General features: G+C 44.6%; 1 protein-coding gene across 1 annotated transcript in view; it reads left to right on the top strand.

Moving 5' to 3' along the window:
• ric8b (RIC8 guanine nucleotide exchange factor B) overlaps positions 1-23,262 on the top strand; it is a 56,593-nt gene extending 33,331 nt beyond the window's left edge. Inside the window, exons 6-10 of the mRNA XM_067999206.1 lie at positions 453-548; positions 6,759-6,903; positions 7,332-7,476; positions 8,470-8,589; positions 21,161-23,262. Of these exons, the coding sequence (XP_067855307.1) occupies positions 453-548; positions 6,759-6,903; positions 7,332-7,476; positions 8,470-8,589; positions 21,161-21,281 (627 nt within the window). The 3' untranslated portion in view covers positions 21,282-23,262. The remainder of the gene's footprint in view (positions 1-452; positions 549-6,758; positions 6,904-7,331; positions 7,477-8,469; positions 8,590-21,160) is intronic.
• Positions 23,263-23,596: the final 334 nt, after the last annotated feature.

The following is a 23,596-nucleotide window of genomic DNA, read 5'->3' as shown; positions in this document are numbered from 1 at the left end:
TTACGATCAAGTTACTGCTGTCATAATACTGTTTCCAGGATATTTCCAGCAGGGAAGTGTCTGTATGGAGTGAATTTTACACTATCCAACCTGAATTCGACTGAAATTCTGCAGTCATGTTGTACATTTACTGAAAGTAAACAAGTCGATTCATTAATTAACTTGGCTGTTATTCAAGTAGCATTTACTGAAGTTTATGGACCAGCACTGTGATGTTAAAATTATTGATGTTTTATTCTGTTCCTTCAGCTTCAACTTTTATAGAGATTGTTTATATTCCAATGAAATATCGAAAGTTAAGTTTGGTGCTGAGGCCAAGGGAGATGGAAAATATTCTGAGCAGGTCCTGAGCATTGACCTAAACAATAGGACCAACAAAATTGGCTTCTCATCAAACAGTTCTGTGGAACTGTGATTTTTAATGTGCTTATTTACACCTTTAAATTTTATAGGGGTCCAATTTAAAGGAAGGCCTGACTCCAGTTTTAAGCGTTCTGACAGAATGTTCCAGAGTCCACAGAGATATGAGGAAATATATCCGATCAAGGGTAAGGACTTTAAAAGTACATCAGGAAAACAAATGAGTTGATTCGTTGGAGAAACCATTGATTAATATTTCTTTAGTATAAGATACCAGAATTTGAATTATGCATTGTAAAAACATGTAATTGCCAGCTAGCTAAATATAATTAGTTTCCGGAAAACTAGGAGGTGAAAATTCAAATTAAAAACATAAATAACACTCCAAGCACTCTCTCTTTCCCATTTCTTTTATCCAATTCTTGTGCAGTCTCACATTCTACCCTGCATCTCCATGGATTTCAGTTTAATTGGGCATTTTCCTTGCGGGACTTTGTCAAAGGATTTCTGGAAGTCTAAATAAACTACATCTTAAAAACTTTCACCATCTATTTTATTAGATGAAGAAGTCAAGGAGGTTTGTCAAACAGGACCTTCCCCATCCTGAATCCGTGCTGACTGCTGCTTATTAAGCTATTACTATATGGATACTCCTCCAGCCTACTCCTTAATATAGTTTCCATTATTCCACACGGTGTTGATGAAAGGCTAATGAGACTGGCTAGGATTTGTCCTCATTTTTAAATATAAGGCGCTATGTTTGTTTCCAATCCTCTGAATCCTCTCCAGTACCATTACAGTAGCCTGTGCCTCAAAAATCCCCCCCCCCCCCCCCACACATCCTGTCCCATAGCAAGCCCCACCTCACCTTTAACCTCCTTGTCTCCTAGTGCATTAAATTCAAAATCCTCATTCTTGTTTGCAGATCTCTCTGGGGCCTCACCCCACCTAGTTCCGCAACTTGCAGTGTCAGCTTGGCTCATTTACGATTTCTATAAATTTGCAGGGCCATGGGGAAAGAACGGAAGAATGGGACTAACTGGATTGCTCTTACAAAGAGCCGGCACAGGCTAGATGGGCCGAATGGCCTCCTGTGCTGTAATGACTCTATGATTCAGTGGGTAGCAATCTCGCCTCTGAATCAGAAGGTTGAGGGTTCAAATCTCGCTCCAGAGACTTGAGCACATTTTCTAGGCTGAGGGAGCGCCGCACTGTCGGAGGGGCGGTACTGAGGGAGCGCTGCACTGTCGGAGGGTCAGTACTGAGGGAGCGCTGCACTGTCGGAGGGTCAGTACTGAGGGAGCGCTGCACTGTCGGAGGGTCAGTACTGAGGGAGAGCCGCACTGTCGGAGGGTCAGTACTGAGGGAGCGCCGCACTGTCGGAGGGTCAGTACTGAGGGAGCGCCGCACTGTCGGAGGGGCGGTACTGAGGGAGCGCTGCACTGTCGGAGGGTCAGTACTGAGGGAGCGCTGCACTGCCGGAGGGGCTGTACTGAGGGAGCGCCGCACTGTCGGAGGGGCGGTACTAAGGGAGCGCTGCACTACCGGAGGGGCTGTACTGAGGGAGCGCTGCACTGCCGGAGGGGCTGTACTGAGGGAGCGCTGCACTGCCGGAGGGGCTGTACTGAGGGAGCGCCGCACTGTCGGAGGGGCGGTACTAAGGGAGCGCTGCACTACCGGAGGGGCTGTACTGAGGGAGCGCTGCACTGCCGGAGGGGCTGTACTGAGGGAGCGCTGCACTACCGGAGGGGCTGTACTGAGGGAGCGCTGCACTGCCGGAGGGGCTGTACTGAGGGAGCGCTGCACTGCCGGAGGGGCTGTACTGAGGGAGCGCTGCACTGTCGGAGGGTCAGTACTGAGGGAGCGCCGCACTGTCGGAGGGGCGGTACTAAGGGAGCGCTGCACTACCGGAGGGGCTGTACTGAGGGAGCGCTGCACTGCCGGAGGGGCTGTACTGAGGGAGCGCTGCACTACCAGAGGGGCTGTACTGAGGGAGCGCTGCACTGCCGGAGGGGCTGTACTGAGGGAGCGCTGCACTGTCGGAGGGTCGGGACTGAGGGAGCGCCGCATTGTCGGAGGGTCAGTACTGAGGGAGCGCCGCACTGTCGGAGGGGCGGTACTGAGGGAGTGCTGCACTGTCGGAGGGTCGGGACTGAGGGAGCGCCGCACTGTCGGAGGGTCAGTACTGAGGGAGTGCCGCACTGTCAGAGGGGTGGTACTGAGGGAGCGCTGCACTGTCAGAGGGGTGGTACTGAGGGAGCGCTGCACTGTCGGAGGGTCAGTACTGAGGGAGCGCTGCACTGTCGGAGGGTCAGTACTGAGGGAGCGCTGCACTGTCAGAGGGGTGGTACTGAGGGAGCGCTGCACTGCCGGAGGGGCGGTACTGAGGGAGCGCTGCACTGCCGGAGGGGCGGTACTGAGGGAGCGCTGGACTGCCGGAGGATCAGTACTGAGGGAGCGCTGCACTACCAGAGGGGCGGTACTGAGGGAGCACTGCACTGTCGGACGGTCAGTACTGAGGGAGCACTGCACTGTTGGAGGGTCAGTACTGAGGGAGCGCTGCACTGTCGGAGGGTCAGTACTGAGGGAGCGCTGCACTGTCGGAGGGTCAGTACTGAGGGAGCGCTGCACTGTCGGAGGGTCAGTACTGAGGGAGCGCTGCACTGTCGGAGGGTCAGTACTGAGGGAGCGCTGCACTGTCGGAGGGTCAGTACTGAGGGAGCGCTGCACTGTTGGAGGTGCCGTCTTTGGGATGAGACATTAACCAAGCCCCCGTCTGCCTGTTCAGATGGACATAAAAAATTCTGTGGCATTTTTTCGAAAAAGAGCACTGGAGTTCTCCCAGTATCCAGTATTCATTCTTATACAAAGCCACCAAAAAAAGATTAATTGATCATTCATCTCATTGCTATTGGTGGGGCTTGCTGTGAACATTGGCTGCTGCACTTGCCTCCCACGGCAAAATTGACTACACCTGAGAAGTAATTCATTGGGCTGTGAAGCGCTTTGGGATGTCCTGAGTGCATAAAAAGTGCTTTATAAATGCAAGTTTGTCTTTTCTTTCCTACCTTTGGCCCTACGTTCCATCCGTGCATCACCTCCTTCCCTCCATTATAGCAGAGCATTCAGCCATTGCCACCCTGTACTCTGGAACGCTTCCTAAATCTCTGTGCCTTATTACGTTTCTCCCCACTTTTCAATAGCCTCCTATCAAACCAAGCCTTCGATCACCTCCGCGAACACGTCTCGCGTTTTGAACTCCTGATCAGTCTCTGATTTTTCCCCCTTGTGAAGTACCTAGTGACATTTGCTATGTTAAACATTGTATATAAGTATATAAGTGCATTGTATATAAGTGCTGCTCCTTGTTAGTTATGCCCGGTTCATGCTAGATTCCCATATAAGCCATGGAAACATGACTGTGTTTCAACATTTTGTGGTTGATTTCGATTCTACCTGCTCCTAATCTTGTTTGCCACTCTTAGGAACATAGGAACAGGAGTAAGCCATTCAGCCCCTCGTGCCTGCTCCGCCATTTGATAAGATCATGGCTGATCTGTGATCTAACTCCATATACCTGCCTTTGGCCCATATCCCTTAATACCTTTGGTTGCCAAAAAGCTATCTATCTCAGATTTAAATTTAGCAATTGAGCTAGCATCAATTGCCGTTTACGGAAGAGAGTTCCAAACTTCTACCACCCTTTGTGTGTAGAAATGTTTTCTAATCTCGCTCCTGAAAGGTCTGGCTCTAATTTTTAGACTGTGCCCCCTACTCCTAAAATCCCCAACCAGCGGAAATAGTTTCCCACCTAATCCCACTTTCCAGCTCTTGGTCCGTAGCCTTGTAGGTTACGGCACTTCAAGTGCATATCCAAGTACTTTTTAAATGACTTGAGGGTTTCTGCCTCTACTCTCCTTTCAGGCAGTGAGTTCCAGACCCTCACCACCCTCTGGGTGAAAACATTTCTCCTCAACTCCCCTCTAATCCTTCTACCAATTACTTTAAATCCAGGCCCCCTGGTTATTGACCTCTCCGCTAAGAGAAATAGGTCCTTCCTATCCACTCTATCTAGGCCCCTCATAATTTTATACACCTCAATTAAATCACCCCTCAGCCTCTTTTCCAAAGAAAACAACCCCAGCCTATCCAACCTTTCCTCATAGCTAAAATTCTCCAGTCCTGGCAACATCCTCGTAAATCTCCTCTGTACCCTCTCTAGTGCAATCACATCTTTCCTGTAATGTGGAGACCAAAACTGTACGCGGTACTCAAGCTGTGGCCTAACCAATGTTTTATACAGTTCCAGCATAACCTCCCTGCTCTTATATTCTATGCCTCGGCTAATAAAGGAAAGTATCTCATATGCCTTTTTAACCACCTTATCTACCTGTCCTGCTACCTTCAGGGATCTGTGGACATGCACTCCAAGGTCCCTCTGTTCCTCTACACCTCTCAGTATCCTCCCATTTATTGTGTATTCCCTTGCCTGTTTTGCCTTCCCTAAATGCATCACCTCACACTTCTCTGGATTGAATTCTATTTGCCACTTTTCTGCCCACGTGACCAGTCCATTGATATCTTCCTGCAGTCTACAGCTTTCCTCCTCACTTTCCACCACATGGTCATTTTTGTATCATCTGCAAACTTCTTAATCATGCCCCCTATATTTAAATCTAAATCATTGATATATACCACAAAAAGCAAGGGACCCAGTACTGAGCCCTGCAGAACCCCACTGGAAACAGCCTTCCAGTCATATAAACGCCCGTCGACCATTACACTTTGCTTCCTGCCACTTGGCCAATTTTGGATCCAACTTGCCACTTTCCCTTGGATCCCATGGGCTTTTACTTTTCTGACCAGTCAGTCATGTGGGACCTTGTCAAAAGTCTTGCTAAAATCCATGTAGACTACATCAAACACACTACCCTCATCGACCCTCCTTGTTACCTCCTCATCTTGTCTGGTTTTATCTCTGGTTTTAACATAAGATAAAGAGATAGTGATAGATAGGTAGATAGATCAAACGCATTGTATGACCTCAGTGCGTCCCAAACGCTTTACAGCCAATTAAGTACGTTTGAAGTGTTGTCACTGTTGTAATGTAGGAAACGTGGCAGCCAATTTGTGCACAGCAAGATCCTACAAACAACAGTGAGATAATGATCAGATAATCTGTTTTTTAGTGATGTTGATTGAGGGATAAATATTGGCCCAGGACACCTGGGAGAACGCCCTTGCTTTTCTTCAAATAATGGCCATGGGATCTTTTACGTCCACCTGTGAGGGCAGACGGGGCTTCGGTTTAACGTCTCATCCGAAAGATGGAATGTCCTACCTTAAATACGCAGTGATATTTGCGAATGTTTGTGGTTCTGATAAGCACCTTCGTGTAGCTGCTTTCTGTGACCCAGCCTCAGTTGAAATGGATCAGAAATGTCGAGATTAATAAATTTACTGGTACGTTGTGACTTGGCCGACCTGATACTGAAAGCATGTTTTAAGAGTATGCGTGGATTTCTTGTGTATTCAAATAGTTTTTTTCATATTTCTGGCAGGCTAAAAGTTATATTGTGTTTGCATTATGATCATGTAATAGTTTTGCAGACAGCCTCTAAGGCAGGTCTGGAACATAGCTTAAATGTAACCAAACTGTAATTGTGCTTGTTCCTGATCTAACTTTGAATGCTGCCCTCATGAAAATAAAGTCAGACTAAAAAAAAACAAAGTGTAGCTGTTAAATGGTTAACTGAGCCTGCTAACTATGAAATAAAAAGGCCCATTAATCATGTAATGAGTGAGCCTGGTGGCTGGGTCCTTTCTAGCAGAGAACAGGCAGCCCTCATAGGCCAGGTGCTGAGCATCTCCTGATGGCCAATTACACAACGGCAGACAACAATAATGTTGCAGAGACGAGAAGAAGGTGGAAACTAGAGGAAAAGAGAAAAATTAAATGTTGACGTTGCCTAGTGTTGTAATGCCTGCCATGCTCTGAGCCCAATCGGGAATCCCACAACTTGTATATGGGAAGCGCTTTGGGACATTTGAGATGTGATGAGGTTTTATATAAATGCAAGTTTTTTTTTTATTCATTCATGGGATGTGGGCATCGCTGGCAAGGTCGGCATTTATTGCCCATCCCTAATTGCCCTTGAGAAGGTGGTGGTGAGCCGCCTTCTTGAATCGCTGCAGTCCATTTTAAAAATTTATATCTCAGTTGTATTCATGATCTGATTTAATTTAAACTGTTTGACCTTGCAGTTAAATAGATGTTACTGATTGACCTGCAGTTAAATAATATTATCCTGTGAGTTAAGACCGTGCGTACGGTACTTAGTCTAGTATTGTGATGTGTCCGTTCTTTTTCTAAGCTGGTGCCATTTTTGCATTGCCAGGTCCTGCCTCCGTTAAAAGATGTAAAGAACCGCCCTGAAGTGGGCACCACTCTTAGGAACAAACTAGTCCGCCTCATGACCCACATCGACACCGGGGTGAAACACACTGTAGCAGAGTTCCTTTTTGTGCTGTGCAAAGAGAGTGGTGAGCATCAGTGAAAATTGACCTCCATATTCCCACTCCTTAACTGTGGTGATAACCTGGGTAATGGAGGATGCCAACACATTATTAGTTTCTGACCTCCATGAGAGTGTTGTTTAGTGACAAGTTGGTTGCTAACTGTGTGATGGGAGGGCGTTATCTAGTCACTGTCTATCTATTAATGTATTAAAAATCTGTATGTCCTTCCTGTCAACTTCTTTGTTACTAACAGTATCCAATAGCATTAATTCTCCCTTTCCTGCATTTTGCTAATGTCCATTAGTGAAAGTTAGTGCTAGCACAGAAACATAAGTGGCATTTTTCTCTTAATTCTAAACAGTGAGACTCATGGGAACTGGTTTTCAGTTTCTGTTTGGAAACTACTTCTCCCGGGAGGTCTGTAACTTCTTATGGATGCTTCTTTATTCCAGTTGATTGCTTGTTAAAGTACACTGGCTACGGTAATGCTGCGGGATTACTTGCTGCCCACGGGCTGCTGGCCGGAGGGAGGGGAGACGGTCAGTACTCTGAAGATGAGAACACTGATACTGAAGAATACAAAAGTGTCAAATCTTTGTAAGTTTCTGTTCAAACTACTTTAGCAGTTTGAGAATATAAGTGCAAAGGGTATTTGAAACCTCAGCCTTTGCCCTGTAAAGCTGGCAAACTTAGCAGAGGGAGGGTGAAAAGACAGTTTAGATTTATGCAGTGGGTGTTGTGTATAGGGAATGGGCTGCCAAGGGAGGCGAAGGGACTGAGAGCTGGGTAAGTACCTGGAGAAAGATTTGATGGAAGAGGTACAGTGGGAAATGGTGGTTCCTGGACACTGGGACTGACCTGGTTTGGTCCTGTACATTCCCACCTTCCTGTGTTCCATGTTCCTGATACGTTGGTGAATTAGCTTTCAAGACCGGGAAAAATCCTACCTTTTTTAAATTAAAAAAAAACTTTCTAATGCTAAGTGTGAAAATATTCAAATTGTTATGGCAGAGATTGAGTTTAGGGGTGGATTGTTTGAATATATAAAATAATGGCTAATAAATCCAGTAGGGACTTCAGGAGAAACTTCTTTATCCAGAGAGTGGTGAGAATGTGGAACTTGCTACCACAAAGAGTAGTTGAGATGAATAATGTAGATACATTTAAGGGGAAGTTAGATAAACATGAGGGAGAAAGGAATAGAAGGATATGCTGATAGGGTGAAATGAAGTAGGGAGGGAGGAGGCTCGTGTGGAGCATAAACACCGGGATAGACCAGTTGGGAAGAATGGCCTGAGTCTGTGCTTTGGACTCGATGAAAATTCCCCCTGCACTCTTCAAACCGAGTCTCTGCTAGTTGCAAAACCAGAGGGAGGCTTGAACCTTTCCATAACGGTTAGGGCTAGGAAGACCTTCTAAATAAAGAGAGACTTTTAAATTAAATCTCCATCCAACCTATGAGAAGGGAGGAAAGGTAGCTGGGATTATTCGAGCTGTCATTTTAAGAAAATGAACTTTATTCTTACTTTGAACCAAGTGCGTGTAATGTCAGTTTACTAACTCTGCTTTTACGCATTATTTGATGTGCAGTATTAACCCAATCACTGGTCATGTAGAGGATCCAATGCCTAATCCAATGGATGGAATGACCGAGGAGCAGAAAGAGTACGAAGCAATGAAACTCGTCAACATGTTTGACAAGCTGTCCAGGTAATGTGGTCATTCCTGTCATTACTGTCTTGTGTTATAAGCAGCGACGGGTTTCATTAATAGATAAATGGTTTGGTCAGTAAATCACTCCTCGCATTCCAGTATTGAAAGAATGGATAAGGATAAACCCAGCAACTACAGGCCAGTGAGTTTAACCTCAGTGGTGGGGAAACTTAGAAACGATAATCCAGGACAAAATTAACAGTCACTTGGACGAGTGTGGATTGATTAGGGAAAGCCAGCACGGATTTATTAAAGGCAAATTGTGTTTAACTAACCTGATAAGAGTTTTTTTGATGAGGTAAGAGAGAGGGTAGATGAGGGCAATGCAGTTGATGTGGTGTATATGGACTTCCAAAAGGCATTTGATTAAGTGCCGCACGGTAGGCTTATCATCAAGATTGTGGCCCATGGATACAGAATTGGCTAAGTGACAGGAAACAGAGTGTAGTGGTGAACGGTTGTTTTTCGGACTGGAGGGAGGTGTACAGTGGTGTTCCCAGGGGTCGGTGCTGGGACCACTGCTTTTCTTGATATATATTAATGACTTGGACTTGGACTTGGGTGTACAGGGCACAATTTCAAAATTTGCAGATGACACAAAATTTGGAAGTGTAGTGAACAGTGAGGAGGATAGTGATAGACTTCTCAAGAGGATATAGACAGGCTGGTGGAATGGCAGACACGTGGCAGATGAAATTTAACGCAGAAAAATGCTAAGTGATACATTTCAGTAGGAAGAAGGAGGAGAAGCAAGATAAACTAGAGGGCACAGCTCTTAAAAGGGGTAGAGGAACAGAGAGATCTGGGGGTATATGTGCACAAATCATTGAAGGTGGCAGGGCAGGTTGAGAAAGTGGTTAAAAAAGCATACGGGATCCTGGGCTTTATAAATAGAGGCATAAAGTGCAAAAGTATGGAAGTCATGATGAACATTTATAAAACACTGGTTCGGCCACAACTGGAGTATTGTGTCCAGTTCTGGGCACCGCACTTGAGGAAAGATGTGAAGGCCTTAGAGAAGGTACAGAAGAGAGTTACTGGAATGATTCCAGGGATGAGTGACACAGACACGGGGAGAAGAGAACGACAGACATGGAAGGGGAGCGAGAGCAACAGACTGGGTGGAGAGAGAGTGACAGAGGCAGTTGTTTCTACCAACCTCATTTTAAATTCACAGTATTGAAGTAGATGGTGAGCTGGACCTCAGAGAGATCGAGAAATAAGCCAAGTGAACCTTGCACATCATGTATTCGGAACACAAATAAATAAGTCAATGCACTAAATTGCAATTTTTTGAATCTTGCAAAGGGGCCATGCCCCAGAGCTCCCTGGAATAAGTCTGCTCCCTCAGTGCCTTATCCACCACTGTCCAGGGCATGGACGTCACAGAGGCTCCAATCCCTTTCATACAGTCTTGCCCGTGTGGCACTGCAGTTTTAACGAGATTATGAACGTTTGGCATACAATGGGTTTTGTATTCACTGAATTGTGGTCAGATCTACTTTTGTGTCATTTCTATTAAATTGTTACCAGAGTTCAATTTAGACACCTAAAATGATAAATTACATTATATCAAATCGCTAGTTTAACAGGATAACAAATTATTTAGAGATGTTGCACATAATTGTAGTAGAAATCAATATTGCTGGATAAACTTTTGAAGTAGAGGAAGATGCAGGACTATGGAGAGTGAGTAGGGCGGTGGGATTAGTTTTGAATTGCTCTAGCAAAGAGCCAGCACAGACATGATGGGCCAAATGGCCTTCTCCTGCGCTGTAAATGTCTATGGTTCATTTTAAATCAACTTTTTATTCAATAGTTAAATGATTATTATCTTCCAATCCCATAATTTTCAAACTTAAACAAACAATGTATATAAAACTGGACAAACTAAAATTTAAATTTGACTAAACTTGATTTCCAAATACATTTATAATCTAACCCTTTTTGTTCTCCCCCTATAAGAAGTCGTCTACGGTGAAGATTTGGTACAATTCTCTGGTTGTAGCACTGCTTGTAAAGCAAGGGTTAGGTAGAGGCGAAGGGTGGAAGATGGGTGAGAACCTGTCTTAAATGTATAAAAATAAAGTTGTTAAATAAGTGAAAAAGTACTAAATATAAACTAAGTGAGTGATTTTCTGCACATTAAATATTTTGGGGAGAATACTTGTATCTGATTTGCTATTTTTAATGAAGGGAGTGTAAATAGTTTCACAGACTTGAATTACTTTTTCACAAAATAACCAAGGAAAATAATCAAATGTTATCAGTAAATACACAGAATATCGGTCAGCACCTATAAAGAGAAAAGACAGGTTAACGTTTTAGGTGAGTTCCGATCGTCAGAACCCGAGGTGCGTTTTTGCAGTTGATTTATTTTCTTTTTATTAGTCAAATATTACCTCTTGACACATTGATGTAACAAATGATTCCTTGCCAACCTATTCCAGCAGCCTGGAATCTGTGTAAATTAGTGCGGACCAATTACTTGAACCAGGCACAGGCAGAAAATGGAACAAAGGTTCGAGCTTGTGCGGAGGCAGCAGAACCTGTGCTAATGTCGACTGCTCTCATTAGAAGCACTGGTTTAATTAACAGATCATTGAGGCTGGCGCTACAGCTTTGAGTTTTTCTTTCTTCAGAACCCATCTCACAGTTGATGCCTCATGAAAAGGTCTGAACTATTATGCGGCACTCAATTAGAGAAAGATGAACCAGTCCCTCCGACACTAACTAAAAGCATTTTACCCAGGGAAAGCGGGGCTTCTGCCTCATTAAATTGGCGTAGATACGAATCTTGTAATTAATTCCAGGTATTGGTACCGACATACGCGCAATGGGCCAGAAAGAATGTGCTACAAAAGGACTGACTCACAGTCACAATCAGGCTAAATGGCGACACGAAGATGTAACCTGTATCGGTGAATATATGAAGGGGGCTCTCGGGAGACCTGCAAATGCTGATCGGAATGTAAGCGGCTGGCTCCTTAATTGAGAGCTCCCTTCCACAAAGGCACTCTCAAAAGATGACGTTTTGTTTATAGTGAGTAATTACAACCAAAGTGATCTGGAAAGTGATGCTGACGGCTATTTCAGGGACAGGGTGTGGGGAGCATGCACTTACCTCTCAGGATATTGGTGCCTTTTCTTCTGAGTAACCTTTCCTTCCTGCAGTTGTAGTTTATACATCTGTATTACTCGCAGCATTAACACTCTCAATTACACATTGGATTAAGCCCTTCCTGATGGGCTAACTGTCCCCCGTACTGTCCAAGTTTACACACATTCCCACAGTTTTTGACAGTGTAATAATTCATTCTAAATTTGAGTGTTAATGTATCTCACCTTACATATTAAAGCTGTTCATCAAAGTACATATTTGTTCTTAAACATTCCGGTTTATATTTAATTTTAAATTTTTTTGCATTTTCAAAATCTTACCAAGCAGTGGCCATGCAAACAGTTTAAAAGCAGCAGCTCTGATTAAGGGACCGACCTTTACAAGACTATGGGGCCTAAATTCATTAGCACCCGAAACCGGGCTCGATCTGTGAGGCCCAAAGACTGTCCTAAATTGTTCCTCGGGCCTCATCATCATAACTGCGGCGATCAGGTGCCGTGACACAGCTTGCCAGTCGGGGCCTGAATAATTTTGGCTGGCCGAGGCCCATGGGCGGGGGTGTGGGGGTGTGGAGGCGATCAGGAGGTTTTTTTCAAAATAAAACTTCAAAGCAGGCTTCTTCTGTGACCTTCACGGGACTCGTTAAGGACTCCCGGCTCGGCCGGTGTAGAGCCTGTACAAGTAGTCGTGAGCTCGTGTCGTGCAGGAGGGCGAGCAGCGCAAATTGACCAGAATGATAACGGGGCTAAAAGGGTTACATTATGAGGACAGGTTGCATAAACTTGGTTTGTATTCTCTTGAGTTTAGAAGATTGCGGGATGATCTAATTAAGGTGTTTAAAATGTTAAAAGGATTTGATTGTGTAGATAGGGAGAAACTATTTCCTCTGGTGGGGGAGTCCAGAATAAAGGGACATTATCATAAAATTAGAGCTAGGCCGTTCAGGGGTAATGTTGGGAAGCATTTCTTCACACAAAGGGGAGTGGAAATCTGGAAAACTCTCCCCCAAAAAGCTGTGGCTGCTGGGAGTCAATTGGAGCTTTCAAGACTGAGATCGATTTTTGTTAGGCATCAGTGAAAGTGACCATGAAGCTGTCTGATTGGCATAAAACCCCAACAGGTTCACTAACGTCCTTTAGGGAAGGAAACCTGCCGTCCTTACCCGGTCTGGGCCTATATGTGACTCCAGTCCCACACCAATATGGTTGACTCTTAACTGTCCTCTGAAGTGGCCTCTCAATTGTATCAAACTCACTACCAGTGATTCAAGGAGGCCCATCACCACCTTCTCGGCAATAAATGCCGGCGTTGCCGGTGACGCCAGCATCCTGAGAATGTACTTAAAAATTACAGCAGTCAGCATGGGTTCAGAAGGGGAGGATGATGCCTGACCAAAATTCTCAACCTTTTCGAGGAAATGACAACCCAAATGGAATCTGGTAAACCCTTGACTTTTCACAGCTTTGGGTATTCAGAGTAAACTCTGGGAATGGATGAGAAACGAGTGCTCGTTAGCAGAATTATGCTAAAGTGGGGGGGTACCTTGAGGGGAGTACTGAGTGGGGTACCTCGGGGAGGAGGGGGGATACTGAGTAGGGTACCTTGGAAGGGGGTGGGAGCACTGAGTGAGGTACCTCAGAGGGAGGGGGAGCACGGAGCGGGGTTCCCTCGGAGGGAGGGGGAGCACGGAGCGGGGTTCCCTCGGAGGGAGGGGGAGCACGGAGCGGGGTTCCCTCGGAGGGAGGGGGAGCACGGAGCGGGGTTCCCTCGGAGGGAGGGGGAGCACGGAGCGGGGTTCCCTCGGAGGGAGGGGGAGCACGGAGCGGGGTTCCCTCGGAGGGAGGGGGAGCACGGAGCGGGGCCCCTCCGGAGGGGGGGGTGGAGGGAGCACTGAGCGGGGTCCCTCGGGGTGGGGGGCAGGGAGCACGGAGCGGGGTCTCTCAGGGCACTACTGTTTCTAATTTTCACAAATGACCTGAATTCAGAAACTCAGTGCAAATTGGCCAAACTTGCAGATGATGCCAAACTGGAAAGGTCAGTGGAATTGGAGAAGGCAGATCAGAAATGACAGAATGCGTTGGGCGAAATATGTAAGTGGGCAGAACAATGGCAGGTGAAATTCAGTGTAGAAATGTGCTAATCACAGGAAGGGAAGTATTGGATGTGTATTTTTTGAATAGTGTTGAGCAGGTGAGGATGAATCTGATGAGACCCGAGAGTCTCAGTAGACTCGGCACTGAATGGGTCCACCCAGTGCAGAGAGCAGCAATCAGCAAAACCAATAAAATGTTCAACTACAAAACAGGAGAATATAAGTCAGAGGAGGTCATGATCAAACTGTACAGGGCTCTGATCGTGACCTGCTCTGGGACCAGTGACCTGCTCTGGGACTAGTGTCCTGGCGAATCGCATAACTAGGGCGGTAGATAGGGCTTTAAACTAATAAGAGGGGTGCAGGGTTCGGGTCAAGGCTGTAGAGCAGAGTAACGATTTAGGTAAAAACTAGCAGAGTGTGTCAGGAAGGGACAGAGAGTTTAACAAAGGTAATAGGGCATTAGTGACTACGGTCATATCAGGGAAAAAAATTAAAATTAAAGGCACTGTATCTGAAAGCACGGAGCATTCGTAACAGGATAGATGAATTAATGGCACAAATAGAGATAAATGGGTTTGATCTAGTCGTCATTACAGAGACGTGATTGCAGGGTGACCAAGGTTGGGAACTAAATATTCCAGGGTACTTGTTAAAAAAAAGATTGGCAAAATAGAAAAGGGGTGGTGGGTGGGGTGTAGCCCTGATAATAAAGGATGAGATAAAGACAGTAATGAGAGAGGATCTTAGCTCAGAAAATCAGGATGTAGAATCAGAATGGGTGGAGCTAAGAAATAACAAGGGGCAGAAAACACTGGTGGGATTAGTTTACTGGCCCCCTAACAGTGGATATAGTGTTGGACAGAGTATAAATCAGGAAATTAGAGGAGCATGTAACAAGGGTAATGCAATAATCGTGGGGGACTTTAACCTTCATATAGACTGGGCAAATCAAATTGGCAAAAGTAGTTTGGAGGACGAGTTCATGGTTTGAGTCGAGACCGTTTCTAGAACAATATGTCAAGGAACCAACTAGGGAACAGGCTAGTTTAGATCTAGTATTATGTAATGAGATAGGGTTAATTAATAATCTTATAGTTAAGGATCCTCTGGGGAAGAGTGATAATATGATAGAATTTCATATTGAGTTTGAGAGAGACGTAGTTAAGTCCGAAACTAGGGTCTTAAATTTAAACAAGATCAATTATGTAGGTATGAGGGGGCGAGTTGGCTACGGTAGATTGGGAAATCAAATTAAAAGATATGACAGTAGATAAGCAATGGCAAACAATTAAAGAAATAATTCATAATTCCCAACGAATATACATTCCCTTGAGGAATAAAAACTCCACGGGAAAAGTGATCCAACCGCGGCTAACTAGAGAAGTTAAGGATAGTATTAAATTAAAAGAAGAGGCTTACAATGTTGCTAAAAAGAATAGTAAGCCTGAGGATTGGGAGGGTTTTAGAAATCAGCAAAGGATAACCAAGAAATTGATAGAGGGAGAAAATTGAATATGAGAGTAAACTAGCAACTAGGGAGGTTAGGGAGGAAATTGCGGGTCCCATAGCAGAGATATTTGAATCATCGACAGCTACAGGTGAGGTGCCTGAAGATTGGAGGGTAGCAAATGTTGTGCCTTTGTTTAAGAAGGGCGGCAGGGAAAAGCCTGGGAACTACAGACCGGTGAGTCTGACATCTGTAGTGGGTAAGTTGTTAGAGGGTATTCTGAGAGACAGGATCGACAGGCATTTGGAGAGGCAGGGACTGATTAGGAACAGTCAGCATGGTTTTGTGAGTGGAAAATCATGTCTCACGAATTTGATTGAGTTTTTTGAAGGGGTAACCAAGAAGACAAATGAGGGCTGTGCAGTAGACGTGGTCTACATGGACTTCAGCAAAGCCTTTGACAAGGTACCGCATGGTAGGTTGTTACATAAGGTTAAATCTCACGGGATCCAAGGTGAGGTAGCCAATTGGATACAAAATTGGATTGACGACAGAAGACAGAGGGTGGTTGTAGAGGGTTGTTTCTCAAACTGGAGGCCTGTGACCAGCGGTGTGCCTCAGGGATTGGTGCTGGGTCCGCTGTTATTTGTTATTTATATTAATGATTTGGATGAGAATTTAGGAGGCATGGTTAGTAAGTTTGCAGATGACACCAAGATTGGTGGCATTGTGGACAGTGAAGAAGGTTATCTAGGATTGCAACGGGATCTTGATAAATTGGGCCAGTGGGCCGATGAATGGCAGATGGAGTTTAATTTAGATAAATGTGAGGTGATGCATTTTGGTAGATCGAATTGGGCCAGGACCTACTCCGTTAATGGTAGGGCGCTGGGGAGAGTTATAGAACAAAGAGATCTAGGAGTACAGGCTCATAGCTCCTTGAAAGTGGAGTCACAGGTGGATAGGGTGGTGAAGAAGGCATTCAGCATGCTTGGTTTCATTGGTCAGAACATTGAATACAGGAGTTGGGATGTCTTGTTGAAGTTGTACAAGACATTAGTAAGGCCACACTTGGAATACTGTGTACAGTTCTGGTCACCCTATTATAGAAAGGATGTTATTAAACTGGAAAGAGTGCAGAAAAGATTTACTAGGATGCTACCGGGACTTGATGGTTTGACTTATAGGGAGAGGTTAGATAGACTGAGACTTTTTTCCCTGGAGAGTAGGAGGTTAAGGGGTGATCTTATAGAAGTCTATAAAATAATGAGGGGCATAGATAAGGTAGATAGTCAAAATCTTTTCCCAAAGGTAGGGGAGTCTATAATGAGGGGGCATAGATTTAAGGTGAGAGGGGAGAGATACAAAAGGGTCCAGAGGGGCAATTTTTTCACTCAAAGGGTGGTGAGTGTCTGGAACGAGCTGCCAGAGGCAGTAGTAGAGGCGGGTACAATTTTGTCTTTTAAAAAGCATTTGGACAGTTACATGGGTAAGATGGGTATAGAGGGATATGGGCCAAGTGCAGGCAATTGGGACTAGCTTAGTGATATAAACTGGGCGACATGGACATGTTGGGCCGAAGGGCTGTTTCCATGTTGTAAACTTCTATGATTCTATTCTATGAAATATAAAAACAGATTGTAGGAGCTTCTACAAGTATGTAAAAACAAAAAGATTAGTGAAAGTAAACGTGGGCTCCTTACAGGCAGAGACAGGAGAAATTATTTTATATCTGTCTTCACAGTAGATGACACAAAAAACATACCGGAAATAGTGGGGAACCAAGGGGCTAATGAAGGGGATGAACTTAAAGTAATTAAGATTAGTAAAAAAAAAGTATTAGAAAAATTAATGGGATTAAAAGCTGACAAATGCCCTGGGCCTGATGGCCTACATGCTAGGGTTCTAAAACAGTTGGCTGCAGAGATAGTGGATGCATTGGTTTTGAACTTCCAGAATTCCCTAGATTCTGGAATGGTCCCAGTGGATTGGAAGGTAGCAAACGTAACCCTGCTGTTCAAGAAAGGAGGGAGAGAGAAAGCAGGGAACTACAGGCCAGTTATCCTGACATCATTCGTCGGGAAAATGCTGGAATCCATTATTAAGGAAGTGGTAACAGGGCACTTAGAAAATCATAATATGATTAGGCAGAGTCAACATGGTTTTATGAAAGGGAAATCATGTTTGACAAATCTGAGAGTTTTTTGAGGATGTAACTAGCAGGGTAGATAAAGGGGAACCAGTGGGTGTAGTATATTTGTATTTTCAAAAGGCATTCGATAATCATAGAATCATAGAATCATAGAAGTTACAACATGGAAACAGGCCCTTCGGCCCAACATGTCCATGTCGCCCAGTTTATACCATTAAGCTAGTCCCAATTGCCTGCACTTGGCCCATATCCCTCGATACCCATCTTCCCCATGTAACTGTCCAAATGCTTTTTAAAAGACAAAATTGTACCCGCCTCTACTACTGCCTCTGGCAGCTCGTTCCAGACACTCACCACCCTTTGAGTGAAAAAATTGCCCCTCTGGATCCTTTTGTATCTCTCCCCTCTCACCTTAAATCTGTGCCCCCTCGTTATAGACTCCCCTACCTTTGGGAAAAGATTTTGACTATCGACCTTATCTATGCCCCTCATTATTTTATAGACTTCTATAAGATCACCCCTTAACCTCCTACTCTCCAGGGAATAAAGTCCCAGTCTGTCTAACCTCTCCCTGTAAGTCAAACCATCAAGTCCCGGTAGCATCCTAGTAAATCTTTTCTGCACTCTTTCTAGTTTAATAATATCCTTTCTATAATAGGGTGACCAGAACTGTACACAGTACTCCAAGTGTGGCCTCACCAATGCCCTGTACAACTTCAACAAGACATCCCAACTCCTGCATTCAATGTTCTGACCAATGAAACCAAGCATGCTGAATGCCTTCTTCACCACCCTATCCACCTGTGACTCCACTTTCAAGGAGCTATGAATCTGTACTCCTAGATCTCTTTGTTCTATAACTCTCCCCAACGCCCTACCATTAACGGAGTAGGTCCTGGCCCGATTCGATCTACCAAAATGCATCACCTCACATTTATCTAAATTAAACTCCATCTGCCATTCATCGGCCCACTGGCCCAATTTATCAAGATCCCGTTGCAATCCTAGATAACCTTCTTCACTGTCCACAATGCCACCAATCTTGGTGTCATCTGCAAACTTACTAACCATGCCTCCTAAATTCTCATCCAAATCATTAATATAAATAACAAATAACAGCGGACCCAGCACCGATCCCTGAGGCACACCGCTGGACACAGGCATCCAGTTTGAAAAACAACCCTCGACAACCACCCTCTGTCTTCTGTCGTCAAGCCAATTTTGTATCCAATTGGCTACCTCACCTTGGATCCCATGAGATTTAACCTTATGTAACAACCTACCATGCGGTACCTTGTCAAATGCTTTGCTGAAGTCCATGTAGACCACGTCTACTGCACACAAGAGGTTGTTACACAAGATAAGGGCTCATGGGGTTGGGGATAATATATTAGCATGGATTGAGGATTGGTTAACAGACAGAAAGCAGAGAGTAGGGATAAACGGGTCAGTCTCAGGTTGGCAGGCTGTAACTAGTGGGGTGCCGCAAGGATCAGTGCTTGGGCCTCAGCTATTTACAATCTATTATCAATGACTTAGGTGAAGGGACCAAGTGTAATGTATCCAAGTTTGCTGATGATACAAAGCTAGGTGGGAAAGTAAGCTGTGAGGAGGACAGAGAGTCTGCCAAGGGATATAGACCGGCTAAGTGAGTGGGCAAGAATGTGGCAGATGGAGTATAATGTGGGGAAATGTGAGGTTATTCACTTTGGTAGGAAGAGTAGAAAAAAAACATTTTTTAAATGGTGAGAAACTATTAAATGCTGGTGTTCAGAGAGATTTGGGTGTCCTCACACAAGAAACACAGAAAGTTAACATGCAGGTACAGCAAGCAGTTAGGAAGGCAAATGGCATGATGGCCTTTATTGCAAGGGGGTTGGAGTACAAGAGTAAGGAAGTCTTAATACAATTATACAGGGCTTTGGAGAGACCTCACCTGGAGATTGATTCCTGGGATGAGAGGGTTGTCCTGTGAGGAGAGGTTGAGTAGAATGGGCCTATACTCTCTGGACTTTCGAAGATTGAGAGGTGATCTCATTGAAACATATAAGATTCTGAGGGGGCTTGACAGGGTAGATGCTGAGAGGTTGTTTCCCCTGGCTGGAGAATCTAGAACTAGGGACATGATCTCAGGGTAAGGGGTCGGCCATTTAAGACTGAGATGAGGAATTTCTTCACTCAGAGAGTTGTGAATCTTTAGAATTCTCTACCCCAGAGGGCTATGAATGCTGAGTCGTTGAATATATTCAAGACTGAGATCGATAGATTTTTGGACTCGGGGGGAGTCGAGGGATATGGGGATCGGACGGGAAAGTAGAGTTGAGGTCGAAGATCAGCCATGATCTGATTGAATGGCGGAGCAGGCTCGAGGGGCCGAATGGCCTACTCCTCCTATTTCTTATGTTCACCTTGAGCACTCTGTCCCGTTCCGTGCGGGCCCGCCGTGCGCCCCGTGTCCCGTTCCGTGCGGGCCCGCTGTGCGCCCCGTGTCCCGTTCCGTTCGGGCCCGCCGTGCGCCCCGTGTCCCGTTCCGTTCGGGCCCGCCGTGCGCCCCGTGTCCCGTTCCGTTCGGGCCCGCCGTGCGCCCCGTGTCCCGTTCCGTTCGGGCCCGCCGTGCGCCCCGTGTCCCGTTCCGTTCGGGCCCGCCGTGCGCCCCGTGTCCCGTTCCGTTCGGGCCCGCCGTGCGCCCCGTGTCCCGTTCCGTTCGGGCCCGCCGTGCGCCCCGTGTCCCGTTCCGTTCGGGCCCGCCGTGCGCCCCGTGTCCCGTTCCGTGCGGGCCCGCCCCGTGTCCCGTGTCCCGTTCCGTGACCTAGAGCTATCCTTCAACAATCTCAAAGTCCCAAATATATAGACGCAATTCTGTGCTGTGATGTGGGAGGGGAAGAGCAGATCACGGGTTCTATAGAAGGGTGAGTTCGATGACCTCCATCATCAGTCCTTAAGGGATGGGTGAGGAGCACCTTTGTTTGCAAGTGAGGAGTACATGGAATTTTTTTTAGATATATATTAGCAGTAGACAGTGCATTGTGAGCACTTTAGAATTGTCAGCAAATTGAAAATTACTGGATGGCTGTGAAGCCTGAACTTTTAATATTTTAATCCATAAAATGATATTGTGCATTAAAACTTTTACTGAATGTTTGTGTTACATTTGTGCAAGATGCAACTAATGCTTTTGATTGGGAAATCATCTTTAGATCAGGCAGCATTACACTGGATAGATATAATTGGATTAGCTGTGAAGAGGCACGAAAAGCCCCTTTGAAGAGATTAAATTGACTGACAATTTTATAATTAAACTCTCCCAAACAATGACAGTGAGAGATGAAGCTTACCAATGAGAATCAGCTAACAAGCACTTGAAAACCACTAGAGTTGACACAGAGTGCATTTTGGAGGATGATAGCTCTATTTACTGAAATTAAATAAATGTGCTTACTATAACGCATTTAATGAGGTTGCTTGCAGGCACAAGCTTTGGGTGGGGGGAGCTGTGGCAGCAGCTTCTGTAAAGGCAAAGGCGCGAGGGGGGCATTATTGAGACAATAGCCCTGCTTCCTGTTCTGGCTTCATTAGGATTTGACTTTGCTTTTAGACCTTAATTGGTTTAGTGGGTCTAATGAGACAATGCGAATCGAGCTTTGTTTGGAGGATATTTTGGCTTTTATTTCTGTCTAAAGCTTTTGGTAAGCAGTAAAGCGAGAGCTTCCCCTCGCTCATCCATTAATGAAAAGTAACTGTTTTATTTTTCAGGGAGCAGATAATTAAACCAATGAGAGTTAAGCCGGATGGCACGATGGGCCCATTGGATGAAGTTGTTAATGAATACACTGGTGATCGCACTTCCACTTCAGAGTCCGATGAGAATGTCTAGCTGAAATCCCTTTACAAAAACTCTGCCTTTCTTTAATGGTACACAAATTATTATTTTCACAGGATGTATTTGCCAAAAAAAAGGTTTCCAGCATGGAACGCAGATAGTATATTAAATCATCTCTTTACTGCAGTACAGGGAACGATCGAGCAAAGGCAGGCTCTGCCTGCACAGGACGTTTTCTATTTATTTCCTTTGTACCAAGTTTATACTGTTTGTAAAGCCAGAGCACGAACAGTACACACTGCCTAGGAAGTACCTTTCCCAGACTTGCATTGAAATTGGAATGCAAGGAATGCTGTCCTGGATCAGTCTATATGGGGAAGCACTATGTGCAAAACGTAGCCAGTGTGTTATATCAGGTGGTTTGAGAGAGAGAGAGAGAGAGGCGGCTGTTCCAGAATTACAGCTGTACGTGATACCTACACAAACGGGCTTCACTTTGTACATTTAAATTATTCAGCATAGTGAATTTTTTCCCTCAACCCTATGCCGTCTAAATTTCAAGATGGGACTTGCATTTATATGGTGCCTTTCAGGACATTTCAAAGCATGTCACAACCATTTGATTACTTTTGAAGTGTAGTCACTGCTGTAGGTAAACACGACAGCCAATTTACGCACAGTAAGGTCCCACAGATGAGATGAATGACTAGTTAATCTGTTTTTGGTGCTGCTATTGAGAGATGAATGTTGGTGAGGACACTGGGAGACAGCTCTGCTCTTCGAAACATTTTGAAGTTATATAGCTGCTTTTTAAAAAAAAAATTGGGACCACAGGATTTAGAGCTGATGACAGGAGGACTGATGATTTAATGATAATTATAAAAATGTGTAGAATAAGCAGCACAATAATTCAGCAATGGGCTGAGCAGTGGAATGACGGGAGGTGAGTCCGTGCCTGCTGGTCTCCTCGGAGCTGGATTGTACCAGAAAGTCTAAACCTGGGCTCAGTGTCTCCTTCCAGTGAGGAAAGAATTTGCGGTTAATTAAATGTAACAGATTAAATAGTGTACGTGTGAGAATATATATGTATATCAGATGTGTACAGTGGCCAACAAAAAGGATATCTGTTCAAATTCAACATGAGAGTTAATGTTCAAGTGTATGAAAAGCGTGCATCAAATGCATCATTGCGTGCATCATTGCGTGCATCAAATGCATCATTGCGTGCATCATTGCGTGCATCAAATGCATCATTGCGTGCATCAAATGCATCATTGCGTGCATCGTTGCGTGCATGCATCTAGCAGCATTTATTGCATGTGTTCAAGATTAGTGCAAAAACATCACATTAGGCAGTGGTTTAAACAACGCTCACAAACTTCATAACCTTTAAGAGCTTGAATTGGAATATACATTGGAAAATGGGAAGCTTTGGTCTGATTGTTTGAACAAGGACATTTATAAATCCTGAAATGAAGCCTTTTTAAAAAAAAACAAAAGTAAACCCTGTTCTTAACGTTTTAAAGATGGATGGTCAGATTTCTTGTATTCTGCAAAAAGGAGAACAAGATATAACTGAAGGGAAGGAAAATCAGCTTCTTGCTGTTACTGTACAGTTGTAGAATGAAATATTACCTCTTAATTTTGGACTTTGAGGATTAACGGATTCTCTTTAGAGTAACCTGATGATTCTGTAATAGCTACTACAATTTTCTGTTTGGATATAATTAGTATTGGGTGATTCTCTTTCAAGGAGGCCTATATATTACCAGAAATTTACTGCCAATTAAGTACCACACACTAAATTTTAATCACTGGCTGTTGTAATCTTTGATATCTAAACTCCAGGTTTGATTGTAGTGAAAACTGGAACCAGTGCAGTGCAGATAGAAAACCTGTATCTATGAAACTTTCAATATTTTTGTAGTTAATGATGATTGGAATCGAGGTGTTTGGGTATCGGCCCTCCAGGACTTTACAGTTTGCATTTTGTTTCCTCTGTTCTATAAACCAATAAAGTGATTATTAAAATGTAGATTAGTCCAGTGGAGTTGATCGCTTCAGCTGAAGAGTGGCACAGGCACGATGGGCAGAATGGCCACCTCGTGCGCTGTGATTTCTATGATGATTTCTATCTGCACTGACTCTCTAAGCAGAATGTGTTGTTGGCTTAAGTACAGAGACACTCAAATTTCTCCAAAGAATGTATGTTTTAAAAGATAAATCAGCAAAAATTGTTTAGCTTAGCAATTAAGTTGTAAACCAAACAGTCAAAAAGACAGTGGACGTGGCCATTCTGACCTTTCACTCCCTGAGGGAAGTGAGTTTAATTGGTGAAGAGGAAGGCTGCAAGTTTTATTTGCTACTGT

Source organism: Heptranchias perlo, chromosome 18, assembly GCF_035084215.1.
Source record: "Heptranchias perlo isolate sHepPer1 chromosome 18, sHepPer1.hap1, whole genome shotgun sequence".
Classification (NCBI taxonomy): Eukaryota; Metazoa; Chordata; class Chondrichthyes; order Hexanchiformes; family Hexanchidae; genus Heptranchias; species Heptranchias perlo.
Note: the sequence above shows the minus strand (reverse complement) of the source record. Positions and strands in the feature narration are given on the sequence as shown.